Genomic DNA, 13,366 nt, shown 5'->3' on the forward strand with positions numbered 1-13,366 from the left:
AGCTTGACCTTGACCCTTGGCTGTGAGGCGAAAAGCAGCCCTCGGGTGAGAAAAGGGTGTTACTGTCCGCTGACAACAGGGAGGGAAGTCCGAGCGTGGGCACAGCCCACGCTGCCCATACGATACTGCAGCAGCAGGTGTGGGAGGTGGGTCTTGTGGCAGGACACCTGAGTGCTTTTGTCTTTGCTCAGGAGACCAGCTCTCCTGCTGACAGAGCCTGAGACCACAGGTTCAAACACGGTCTCTACCGGACAGCGGGCTTCCCCCAAGAAGGCTGTGGCGACCCAGACACAGAGGGCCTGCGCAGAGATGTGGCGCTTCAGGTCTCTGGCTGCAGGGAGTGCCTGAGTGCCGTGGATATCAGGGTCAGAGTCGATTGCTCTCGGGTGGGGAAGCACGACAGTGCTCAATATACGAGTGGTCAGGCTTCAGTTTATTACCCGGACAGCCTTATTCTTATAGTGTTCAAGACAGGGGCGTATATAAAATATCACACAACCATTGGTAGAGAGCCTTGAGAAAAACAACTTTAAAACAACTCCCAACAATTAACAGCAGTGAGAAACACATTCTGGAGGAGGCGACTTTTGATCTCATCCTAATCCTAAGAAACCAGGCAGGAGTGCGTCGGCAGCGGATGTGAAAGGCAGCGCTGGCAGAGCGTCCCCTGTTTCAAAGTGCACTTTTCCTCTCCCACTCGCCGCAGACCATCTCCTGCTTGTACTTTTGTCAAGGTTCAAACAGTGTAGTTTCCTTTGAGCACCGTATCAGCGTGGCCAGTGCATAACACAGAGCCCAAAGGGAACACCTGCTAGCTAAACAGAATGGACTATCAAGGACAGCTTACTCTAAAAAATACCTATAGTTACAATTATCAGCAGTCCTGTGAGGCCCTCTTTGCTGAAGGCAGGCTGAACAACATAATCACAGAAGTTTCCCATAGACATCTCGGCAACTTGGGCTGCTCAGCTGAAGCATTCATGTCCACCTTGAGTTGTTTGTCGCTTGGCCCAGGGCCATCATGACCTCCTATCGACATCTAATACTTTTCCATGAGTATATAGTCTGTGCTGCAGTGCAAACTATGCTCGTACATATCACCGTGACCTCCCTGCTCCTGCAGCCATTTCCCAACACCTGAGCCTGCTGCTGCCGGGGGAGGATGGGAAGGATGCCACCTGCGTGCGGTGCGGTGCGAGCAGGCGGACGAGCTGCTCAGCCTGGTGGTGGAGCTTAGGGAGGAGGTCGAGAGACTGAGGACCATCAGAGAGCGCGAGCGGGAGATCGACTGTTGGAGTGACTCTCTGCGAGAAAGACACAGAGATTGCACCCCCTAAACCGTAGCGGACCCTCTCCCTTGCCGTAGTCGAGCAGAGAGAGCCAACTTGAGAGGCAAGGAGGAACGGCAGCAGGTCCCAGCTCGGCAAGGCGGGCAACCCCCATCCCAACCTATCTCAGTTCCCCAGGTGCCTCTATGTAATAATATAGGATGTGCTGTGTGTTTGAGGCCTTGCCATCTTCCCCCAGCTTCCAATTCGAGGGTTGGCCAGGACTGCCGAGGGATAACTGAGGGAAAGCGGCTTGGCGATCACTTCGGCCAGCTCCCTCAGGACCCTCAGGCAGATCCCATGTGGCCCCACGGCCTTGTGACAGTCTCGGAGGAGTAGCAGGTCGCTAACCACTTCCTCCTGAACTGTGCGGCGTTTATTCTGCTCCCCGGCCCCGTCTTGCCGCTCAGGGGGCTGCGTACCCTGAGGACAGCTGGTCTGACTGTCAAAGACAGAAGTAAAGGCAGCATTGAGAACTTCGGCCTATTCCTCCTCCTCCTCCTCCTCCTCGGTGGCGATGTTCCCCACCGCATCGAATAAGGAAAGGGGATTCTCCTTGGCCCTCCCCTTGCTGTTAGTATCTTTGTAAAATCGTTGTTTTAATCGTCTCGAACAGTGGCGGCCACATGAAGATCTTGCTGGGCTTTTGCCTTTCTAATTTTCTCTCTGCATATCCTAGCAACATCCTCGTACTGTTCCCGAGTTGCCTGTCCCTTCTTCCAAAGATGGCAAACTCCTGGCCAGCCCAGCCAATAGGCGGTCGCTTGACTGGAGGGATCGGCAGCCAAAAACCAAACGCGCCCAGCGCGTTTGCGGAGGAGCCGATAAGGGCGATCCGAAATACTTGGGGGGCCTTTTCTGCGGGCCTCGTTTCCCCGCCGCAGATTTCGGGGCGCAGCACTAGAGGGCGCAGATTCCGTTCGCGGAGACGCCCGCCCCTGCCCGCCCGCCCCTGCCCGCCCGCTCCCCTCAGGTCGCCCCCTGCGCGCCCGGAGGCGCGCGCGAATTCCCCGAGCCCCGAAAAGCACCGGGACGACGGGAGCGGAGCCGCCAACAGGGCGGGGACAAGCGTAAAGGGGAGGCGAAGGCACGGCAGGGCGCGGCAGAGCAGGCGAGACAGCCAACCGGGGCGCGGCAACGGTCGGCGGCGGCGCTCCGTCGGCCAATGAGCGCCACCGAGGGTCGCGCCGAGTGGGGGAGGTTCGGGGCGGAGGGAGTGTTGTAGCGAGCGGGCGCCGTCATGGCCGGCAGGACGGTTAGGTCGCCGGCCGCCTGGCGCGGTGGCGCCGCTCTCTTCGGAAAAGTCGCCCGCCAGGAGTTCTCCGCCAACGTTATCCGTGACGAGGAGCCGTTGCGGACGAGGAGGTAGCCGCGGCTTTGCTCTGCGTTGTGCGATTCTTCCCCTTCCCTTCCTCCCTTCCCACCCCTCCCCCAGCCTAGCTCGCTCGCAGGCCCTCCGGAACGAGGGCCCGTTGCGGCGCCGGCGAGTGCGGCGGGGCGAGCGACGGGGCGGGCCGGGGCGGAGCGGGACGAGTGGACGGACGGAAGTGCCTTTCTGGCTGGTGACGCTCGCTTACTGCAGTGCTTCCGCTAGAACCCCGCGCTCCTTCGGTGCCACGGGGCTGCCGCGGCGCGTACTGGCTTGCCGGTGCCGTCTGGCTCGCCTGGCTTCCCAGCGCCACCGTGTGGTGTGTCCGCGTGTATCGAGGCGGGCCCAGAGCCACATCCCGCCTTGCCTTGCCTTGCCTTGCCTTGCCTTGCCTTGCCTTGCCTTGCCTTGAATGCCTCCAGGGATGGGGCATCCACAACGTCTCTGGGCAACCTGTTCCAGTGCATCGTCACCCTCTGTGTGAAAAGCTTCCTCCTGATATCTCACCTAAATCTCCCCTGTCTTAGTTTAAAACCGTTCCCCCTTGTCCTATCACAGTCAACCCGTGTAAGCAATCGTTCCCCCTCCTGTTTATACGCTCCCTTCAAGTACTGGAAGGCCACAATGAGGTCTCCCCGGAGCCTTCTCTTCCCCAAGCTAAACAAGCCCAGTTCCCTCCACCTTTCCTCGCAGCAGAGGTGCTCCAGCCCTCCGATCATTTTAGTGGCCCTCCTCTGGACCCGTTCCAACCCCAGGCTCTTTGAAAATGCCTCGGTCCTAAGTAGGATAGGAAGGTGATATTTGTCTGTAACTGAGGGATGGTGAGCAACTGTTTGCCGCTTGAGTATTTATGCAGGGTCTAAATAAGGGAGTGGCAGAAGCAGAAATGGAGGTGCTTTTGGTTTGGTTTAAAATCGCTCTGTGCTCGTAGCAGCAGGAGCCTGTGAAAAGGTGTTTTGTGTATACAAGGGAGAGGGATTGGCCAATTCAAAGATCGCTGAGGAAAAATCACCATCTGGTCTTGCGTTTGGGGTACCCGATAATCTGCTTCTGTACGAGTTCGGTGGGGCGTAGCGATCTGCTTAAGCTGTTGCCTTTCTCCGAAGCCAATCCCGTTGTAACCATGTACTCTTCCTCCACTGCCTTGCTTTCCACCAAGCTCCTACGCTTTTTCCTAGCCGCTCCCGAGAAGGCCGTTGCCAGGTCATCCGAAGCGGAAGATTCTGGTGGACCGGTAAGTACCGTGGAGGCTTTCCGTACACTAAACGGTACCTGTAAGCGGTAGGTAATTTAGTAGGCTCTGTCCTGTCGTCCTTTTTCCTCCTGATGCTGCAAAGAGGCACAGTAGGCTACTTGGGGTTTCCCGGCGCCGTAATCTTTTGCCTCTAGCTTGTTAACGGAGCTGAGCGTTTTGACTGGGGGAAGCGGTAGAAAGCGATGCTCGTTTCTGGGTACGTACTTGTAGTGCAAAATGCAGTGCTGTTCTGAAGTACGGCCCGATGCCTGTTTGCACGGTTTCTGGACGGCGGTACATGCTGTAATACGGAGAAGAGGGCTTGGGGTTTTGAGCAGGTCGGAGGTGAGGAAAGGGAAAGCTGGCTGAGGGGTGCTGGTTGTTTCACTGTCAGCTATAGAAGTCAAGGTGGATGGCTTTTGCGCGGGCTCACAAAGCGTACATCGAGTTTTTCTGTTCTGCCAGAAAGACTTAACGTCGCCCGAAGATGTAATGGGGGGGCCGGAACCCTGAGACAAATCTGGCTTCTGTGCCTGATTTGTAGTCTTCCGCTACTGTCTAGCTCAGAGTGGGGAGTGGGGGGCGTGGGAAGTGGGTGATAAAAAAAAAAAAAAAACAAAGAGAAAAAAAGAAAAAGAAAAGAGATGGTAAGTCCCCTAGCTTCCCCTCCCCCCATTACGCGTAGTCGGCCTTTGCAGCTTGGCTTGGAACGTGTCCGTTGCAGACAGGCAGTAATTTGATGAGCAGCGTTAGAACTGCGAAGAACTAGCTAACCGCATTCTGTGGACGGTTCTCTGCTCGCCTTCCTTTGCGTCCTGCCCTCTCTGCTCTTCTTCGCGTTGCGGCATGCTACTTTCCGTAACGCTATTTCCTTCTCCAGCTTCTTGGGCGTTTGATGATTGCTGACGACAAGTGTGCTGCTAACCTGGGCCTGACCAATGGATTCCGGATGGCTGTGAGATACTCACCCTCAGGCCCTTCAGACTACCGCGCGCGTCTCTGTATTCTGGGCGACCGTCAGTTGGGCCAGCCTCCCGGCTAAGATGTTTGCACCGCCGGAGTTGCTGCGAGCGTACGGATGGCCACCGAATAGATTTCACAGGTTGCCCGTCAGTCTAGCCACCGTTGATGTATAATTGTTTTTGGTGGGTGTCTATGGAGGGTAATAGAAAGCTCTGAGCAGCATTTGCACAATAAAGATGGAGCATGGGGATATCATCTCTGTCTCGAGGTCCTTACTGATGGACATGGTTCTGCAAGTTAAAACGAGGGGGTCTCCGTCTCCCAAAGATAATCATAGCATCATAGAATCACCAAGGTTGGTGTCCGTCTCCCAAAGATAATCATAGCATCATAGAATCACCAAGACCCACAGGATCACCCAGGATCACCCAGCCCAACCATCCACCCATCACCACTAGTTGTCACTAAACCATGTCCCTGAAAGCAACGTCCAAACATTCCTTGAACACCTCCAGGGTCGGTGACTCCACCACCTCCCTGGGCAGCCTATTCCAGTGCCTGACCACTCTTTCAGAGAAGCAGTATTTCCTAACGTCCAGCCTGAACCTCCCCTGGCGCAGCTTGAAGCCATTCCCTCAAGTCCTATCCCTGGTTACACGAGAGAAGCGGCCGACGCCCAGCTCACTACAACCTCCCTTCAGGTAGTTAGAGAATGCAATCAAGGTCTCCCCTGAGCCTCCTCTTCTCCAGACTGAACAATCCCAGCTCCTTCAGCCGCTCCTCGTAAGGCCTGTGCTCCAGACCCCTCGCTATCTTTGTTGCCCTTCTTTGAACACGCTCCAGGGCCTCAATGGCGTTCTTGCAGTGAGGGGCCCAAAAGTGGACACAGTACTCGAGGTGCGGCCTCACCGGTGCTGAGTACAGGGGGGACAATGACTTCCCTGTTCCTGCTGGCAGGACTGTTTCTGATGCAAGCCAGGATGCCATTGGCCTTCTTGGCCACCTGGGCGCGCTGCTGGCTCGCGTTCAGCCGAGCGTCAATCAATACCCCGGGTCCGTTTCCTCGACACGGTCTTCCAGCCGCTCTGCCCCAAGCCTGTAGCAATGCCTGGGGTTGCTGTGGCCAAAGTGCAGGACCTGGCATTTGGCCTTGTTGAACCTCATCCCGTTGGCTTCAGCCCAGCTATCCGGCCTGTCCAGATCCCTCTGTAGGGCCTCGCTACCCCCAGGCAGATCGACACTTCCAGCCAACTTGGTGTCATCTGCAAACTTACTGAGGGTGCACTCAATGCCCTCGTCCGGGTCATCAGTAAAGATATGGAAGAGGACAGGTCCCAGCACCGACCCCTGGGGAACACCGCTTGTGACCGGTGTCCAGCCGGATTTAAGTCCATTCGCCACCACTCTCTGGGCCCGGCCACCCAGCCAGTTCCTTACCCAGCCAAGATTGTACCCGTCCACGCCACGGGCTGCCAGCTTCTGCGGGAGAATACCGTGGGAGACAGTGTCAAAGGCTTTGCTGAAGTCTAGGTAGACTACATCAACAGCCTTTCCCTCATCCTCCAGACGGGTCACTAGATCATAGAAGGAGATCGGGTTGGTCAAGCAGGACCCGCCCTTCGTCAGGCTAGGCCTGACCCCCCGGTTGTCCCGCACATGCCACGTGATCTCCCTCAAGACAGTCTGCTCCATAGCCTTCCCTGGCACCGAGGTCAGGCTAGCAGTCCCGTAGTTCCCCGCATCCTCCTTAAAAACCCTTCTTGTAGATGGGAGTCACGTTGGCAAGCCTCCAGTCTTCTGGGACCTCACCAGTCAACAAGGAGCGCTGATAGATGATGGAAAGCGGCTCGGCTATCACCTCCGCCAGTTCCCTCAGCACTCTCGGGTGAATCTCATCCGGCCCCATGGACTTGTGGCAGTCCGGTTGGAGTAGTAGGTCTCTGACTGTGTCCTCCTCAATCGTGGGGGAGGTTTGTCTGCTCCGCAGCCGAGACTACCAGGTCAGAGAGTGGAGTCCCCCGAGGGGGTCCTTCAGGGTGGGCTGCTGAGCCAGCAGGGGTGGAGCTGGCACTACCCACTCCTATCTCTTGAGCTTGACCTTGACCCTTGGCTGTGAGGCGAAAAGCAGCCCTCGGGTGAGAAAAGGGTGTTACTGTCCGCTGACAACAGGGAGGGAAGTCCGAGCGTGGGCACAGCCCACGCTGCCCATACGTTACTGCAGCAGCAGGTGTGGGAGGTGGGTCTTGTGGCAGGACACCTGAGTGCTTTTGTCTTTGCTCAGGAGACCAGCTCTCCTGCTGACAGAGCCTGAGACCACAGGTTCAAACACGGTCTCTACCGGACAGCGGGCTTCCCCCAAGAAGGCTGTGGCGACCCAGACACAGAGGGCCTGCGCAGAGATGTGGCGCTTCAGGTCTCTGGCTGCAGGGAGTGCCTGAGTGCCGTGGATATCAGGGTCAGAGTCGATTGCTCTCGGGTGGGGAAGCACGACAGTGCTCAATATACGAGTGGTCAGGCTTCAGTTTATTACCCGGACAGCCTTATTCTTATAGTGTTCAAGACAGGGGCGTATATAAAATATCACACAACCATTGGTAGAGAGCCTTGAGAAAAACAACTTTAAAACAACTCCCAACAATTAACAGCAGTGAGAAACACATTCTGGAGGAGGCGACTTTTGATCTCATCCTAATCCTAAGAAACCAGGCAGGAGTGCGTCGGCAGCGGATGTGAAAGGCAGCGCTGGCAGAGCGTCCCCTGTTTCAAAGTGCACTTTTCCTCTCCCACTCGCCGCAGACCATCTCCTGCTTGTACTTTTGTCAAGGTTCAAACAGTGTAGTTTCCTTTGAGCACCGTATCAGCGTGGCCAGTGCATAACACAGAGCCCAAAGGGAACACCTGCTAGCTAAACAGAATGGACTATCAAGGACAGCTTACTCTAAAAAATACCTATAGTTACAATTATCAGCAGTCCTGTGAGGCCCTCTTTGCTGAAGGCAGGCTGAACAACATAATCACAGAAGTTTCCCATAGACATCTCGGCAACTTGGGCTGCTCAGCTGAAGCATTCATGTCCACCTTGAGTTGTTTGTCGCTTGGCCCAGGGCCATCATGACCTCCTATCGACATCTAATACTTTTCCATGAGTATATAGTCTGTGCTGCAGTGCAAACTATGCTCGTACATATCACCGTGACCTCCCTGCTCCTGCAGCCATTTCCCAACACCTGAGCCTGCTGCTGCCGGGGGAGGATGGGAAGGATGCCACCTGCGTGCGGTGCGGTGCGAGCAGGCGGACGAGCTGCTCAGCCTGGTGGTGGAGCTTAGGGAGGAGGTCGAGAGACTGAGGACCATCAGAGAGCGCGAGCGGGAGATCGACTGTTGGAGTGACTCTCTGCGAGAAAGACACAGAGATTGCACCCCCTAAACCGTAGCGGACCCTCTCCCTTGCCGTAGTCGAGCAGAGAGAGCCAACTTGAGAGGCAAGGAGGAACGGCAGCAGGTCCCAGCTCGGCAAGGCGGGCAACCCCCATCCCAACCTATCTCAGTTCCCCAGGTGCCTCTATGTAATAATATAGGATGTGCTGTGTGTTTGAGGCCTTGCCATCTTCCCCCAGCTTCCAATTCGAGGGTTGGCCAGGACTGCCGAGGGATAACTGAGGGAAAGCGGCTTGGCGATCACTTCGGCCAGCTCCCTCAGGACCCTCAGGCAGATCCCATGTGGCCCCACGGCCTTGTGACAGTCTCGGAGGAGTAGCAGGTCGCTAACCACTTCCTCCTGAACTGTGCGGCGTTTATTCTGCTCCCCGGCCCCGTCTTGCCGCTCAGGGGGCTGCGTACCCTGAGGACAGCTGGTCTGACTGTCAAAGACAGAAGTAAAGGCAGCATTGAGAACTTCGGCCTATTCCTCCTCCTCCTCCTCCTCCTCGGTGGCGATGTTCCCCACCGCATCGAATAAGGAAAGGGGATTCTCCTTGGCCCTCCCCTTGCTGTTAGTATCTTTGTAAAATCGTTGTTTTAATCGTCTCGAACAGTGGCGGCCACATGAAGATCTTGCTGGGCTTTTGCCTTTCTAATTTTCTCTCTGCATATCCTAGCAACATCCTCGTACTGTTCCCGAGTTGCCTGTCCCTTCTTCCAAAGATGGCAAACTCCTGGGCTGCCCCGCCAATAGGCGGTCGCTTGACTGGAGGGATCGGCAGCCAAAAACCAAACGCGCCCAGCGCGTTTGCGGAGGAGCCGATAAGGGCGATCCGAAATACTTGGGGGGCCTTTTCTGTGGGCCTCGTTTCCCCGCCGCAGATTTCGGGGCGCAGCACTAGAGGGCGCAGATTCCGTTCGCGGAGACGCCCGCCCCTGCCCGCCCGCCCCTGCCCGCCCGCTCCCCTCAGGTCGCCCCCTGCGCGCCCGGAGGCGCGCGCGAATTCCCCGAGCCCCGAAAAGCACCGGGACGACGGGAGCGGAGCCGCCAACAGGGCGGGGACAAGCGTAAAGGGGAGGCGAAGGCACGGCAGGGCGCGGCAGAGCAGGCGAGACAGCCAACCGGGGCGCGGCAACGGTCGGCGGCGGCGCTCCGTCGGCCAATGAGCGCCACCGAGGGTCGCGCCGAGTGGGGGAGGTTCGGGGCGGAGGGAGTGTTGTAGCGAGCGGGCGCCGTCATGGCCGGCAGGACGGTTAGGTCGCCGGCCGCCTGGCGCGGTGGCGCCGCTCTCCGGAAAAGTCGCCCGCCAGGAGTTCTCCGCCAACGTTATCCGTGACGAGGAGCCGTTGCGGACGAGGAGGTAGCCGCGGCTTTGCTCTGCGTTGTGCGATTCTTCCCCTTCCCTTCCTCCCTTCCCACCCCTCCCCCAGCCTAGCTCGCTCGCAGGCCCTCCGGAACGAGGGCCCGTTGCGGCGCCGGCGAGTGCGGCGGGGCGAGCGACGGGGCGGGCCGGGGCGGAGCGGGACGAGTGGACGGACGGAAGTGCCTTTCTGGCTGGTGACGCTCGCTTACTGCAGTGCTTCCGCTAGAACCCCGCGCTCCTTCGGTGCCACGGGGCTGCCGCGGCGCGTACTGGCTTGCCGGTGCCGTCTGGCTCGCCTGGCTTCCCAGCGCCACCGTGTGGTGTGTCCGCGTGTATCGAGGCGGGCCCAGAGCCACATCCCGCCTTGCCTTGCCTTGCCTTGCCTTGCCTTGCCTTGCCTTGCCTTGCCTTGAATGCCTCCAGGGATGGGGCATCCACAACGTCTCTGGGCAACCTGTTCCAGTGCATCGTCACCCTCTGTGTGAAAAGCTTCCTCCTGATATCTCACCTAAATCTCCCCTGTCTTAGTTTAAAACCGTTCCCCCTTGTCCTATCACAGTCAACCCGTGTAAGCAATCGTTCCCCCTCCTGTTTATACGCTCCCTTCAAGTACTGGAAGGCCACAATGAGGTCTCCCCGGAGCCTTCTCTTCCCCAAGCTAAACAAGCCCAGTTCCCTCCACCTTTCCTCGCAGCAGAGGTGCTCCAGCCCTCCGATCATTTTAGTGGCCCTCCTCTGGACCCGTTCCAACCCCAGGCTCTTTGAAAATGCCTCGGTCCTAAGTAGGATAGGAAGGTGATATTTGTCTGTAACTGAGGGATGGTGAGCAACTGTTTGCCGCTTGAGTATTTATGCAGGGTCTAAATAAGGGAGTGGCAGAAGCAGAAATGGAGGTGCTTTTGGTTTGGTTTAAAATCGCTCTGTGCTCGTAGCAGCAGGAGCCTGTGAAAAGGTGTTTTGTGTATACAAGGGAGAGGGATTGGCCAATTCAAAGATCGCTGAGGAAAAATCACCATCTGGTCTTGCGTTTGGGGTACCCGATAATCTGCTTCTGTACGAGTTCGGTGGGGCGTAGCGATCTGCTTAAGCTGTTGCCTTTCTCCGAAGCCAATCCCGTTGTAACCATGTACTCTTCCTCCACTGCCTTGCTTTCCACCAAGCTCCTACGCTTTTTCCTAGCCGCTCCCGAGAAGGCCGTTGCCAGGTCATCCGAAGCGGAAGATTCTGGTGGACCGGTAAGTACCGTGGAGGCTTTCCGTACACTAAACGGTACCTGTAAGCGGTAGGTAATTTAGTAGGCTCTGTCCTGTCGTCCTTTTTCCTCCTGATGCTGCAAAGAGGCACAGTAGGCTACTTGGGGTTTCCCGGCGCCGTAATCTTTTGCCTCTAGCTTGTTAACGGAGCTGAGCGTTTTGACTGGGGGAAGCGGTAGAAAGCGATGCTCGTTTCTGGGTACGTACTTGTAGTGCAAAATGCAGTGCTGTTCTGAAGTACGGCCCGATGCCTGTTTGCACGGTTTCTGGACGGCGGTACATGCTGTAATACGGAGAAGAGGGCTTGGGGTTTTGAGCAGGTCGGAGGTGAGGAAAGGGAAAGCTGGCTGAGGGGTGCTGGTTGTTTCACTGTCAGCTATAGAAGTCAAGGTGGATGGCTTTTGCGCGGGCTCACAAAGCGTACATCGAGTTTTTCTGTTCTGCCAGAAAGACTTAACGTCGCCCGAAGATGTAATGGGGGGGCCGGAACCCTGAGACAAATCTGGCTTCTGTGCCTGATTTGTAGTCTTCCGCTACTGTCTAGCTCAGAGTGGGGAGTGGGGGGCGTGGGAAGTGGGTGATAAAAAAAAAAAAAAAACAAAGAGAAAAAAAGAAAAAGAAAAGAGATGGTAAGTCCCCTAGCTTCCCCTCCCCCCATTACGCGTAGTCGGCCTTTGCAGCTTGGCTTGGAACGTGTCCGTTGCAGACAGGCAGTAATTTGAAGAGCAGCGTTAGAACTGCGAAGAACTAGCTAACCGCATTCTGTGGACGGTTCTCTGCTCGCCTTCCTTTGCGTCCTGCCCTCTCTGCTCTTCTTCGCGTTGCGGCATGCTACTTTCCGTAACGCTATTTCCTTCTCCAGCTTCTTGGGCGTTTGATGATATCTGACGACAAGTGTGCTGCTAACCTGGGCCTGACCAATGGATTCCGGATTGCTGTGAGATACTCACCCTCAGGCCCTTCAGACTACCGCGCGCGTCTCTGTATTCTGGGCGACCGTCAGTTGGGCCAGCCTCCCGGCTAAGATGTTTGCACCGCCGGAGTTGCTGCGAGCGTACGGATGGCCACCGAATAGATTTCACAGGTTGCCCGTCAGTCTAGCCACCGTTGATGTATAATTGTTTTTGGTGGGTGTCTATGGAGGGTAATAGAAAGCTCTGAGCAGCATTTGCACAATAAAGATGGAGCATGGGGATATCATCTCTGTCTCGAGGTCCTTACTGATGGACATGGTTCTGCAAGTTAAAACGAGGGGGTCTCCGTCTCCCAAAGATAATCATAGCATCATAGAATCACCAAGGTTGGTGTCCGTCTCCCAAAGATAATCATAGCATCATAGAATCACCAAGACCCACAGGATCACCCAGGATCACCCAGCCCAACCATCCACCCATCACCACTAGTTGTCACTAAACCATGTCCCTGAAAGCAACGTCCAAACATTCCTTGAACACCTCCAGGGTCAGTGACTCCACCACCTCCCTGGGCAGCCTATTCCAGTGCCTGACCACTCTTTCAGAGAAGCAGTATTTCCTAACGTCCAGCCTGAACCTCCCCTGGCGCAGCTTGAAGCCATTCCCTCAAGTCCTATCCCTGGTTACACGAGAGAAGCGGCCGACGCCCAGCTCACTACAACCTCCCTTCAGGTAGTTAGAGAATGCAATCAAGGTCTCCCCTGAGCCTCCTCTTCTCCAGACTGAACAATCCCAGCTCCTTCAGCCGCTCCTCGTAAGGCCTGTGCTCCAGACCCCTCGCTATCTTTGTTGCCCTTCTTTGAACACGCTCCAGGGCCTCAATGGCGTTCTTGCAGTGAGGGGCCCAAAAGTGGACACAGTACTCGAGGTGCGGCCTCACCGGTGCTGAGTACAGGGGGGACAATGACTTCCCTGTTCCTGCTGGCAGGACTGTTTCTGATGCAAGCCAGGATGCCATTGGCCTTCTTGGCCACCTGGGCGCGCTGCTGGCTCGCGTTCAGCCGAGCGTCAATCAATACCCCGGGTCCGTTTCCTCGACACGGTCTTCCAGCCGCTCTGCCCCAAGCCTGTAGCAATGCCTGGGGTTGCTGTGGCCAAAGTGCAGGACCTGGCATTTGGCCTTGTTGAACCTCATCCCGTTGGCTTCAGCCCAGCTATCCGGCCTGTCCAGATCCCTCTGTAGGGCCTCGCTACCCCCAGGCAGATCGACACTTCCAGCCAACTTGGTGTCATCTGCAAACTTACTGAGGGTGCACTCAATGCCCTCGTCCGGGTCATCAGTAAAGATATGGAAGAGGACAGGTCCCAGCACCGACCCCTGGGGAACACCGCTTGTGACCGGTGTCCAGCCGGATTTAAGTCCATTCGCCACCACTCTCTGGGCCCGGCCACCCAGCCAGTTCCTTACCCAGCCAAGATTGTACCCGTCCACGCCACGGGCTGCCAGCTTCTGCGGGAGAA

General features: G+C 56.7%; 1 protein-coding gene across 1 annotated transcript; it reads left to right on the forward strand.

Moving 5' to 3' along the window:
• The first annotated feature begins 9,552 nt into the window (after nt 1-9,552).
• Nucleotides 9,553-11,992, forward strand: LOC136059673 (histidine triad nucleotide-binding protein 1-like). Its single transcript, XM_065753783.1, is given in 4 exon segments — nt 9,553-9,605; nt 9,607-9,675; nt 10,808-10,913; nt 11,794-11,992. Coding segments are annotated over 4 exon segments (390 nt in total). The 3' UTR covers nt 11,956-11,992.
• The last annotated feature ends 1,374 nt before the right edge of the window (nt 11,993-13,366 follow it).

The sequence above is a fragment of the Cyrtonyx montezumae genome, unplaced genomic scaffold (genome assembly GCF_038088225.1).
Source record: "Cyrtonyx montezumae isolate F1298 unplaced genomic scaffold, pur_monq_1.0 scaffold_81, whole genome shotgun sequence".
Taxonomy (NCBI): domain Eukaryota; kingdom Metazoa; phylum Chordata; class Aves; order Galliformes; family Odontophoridae; genus Cyrtonyx; species Cyrtonyx montezumae.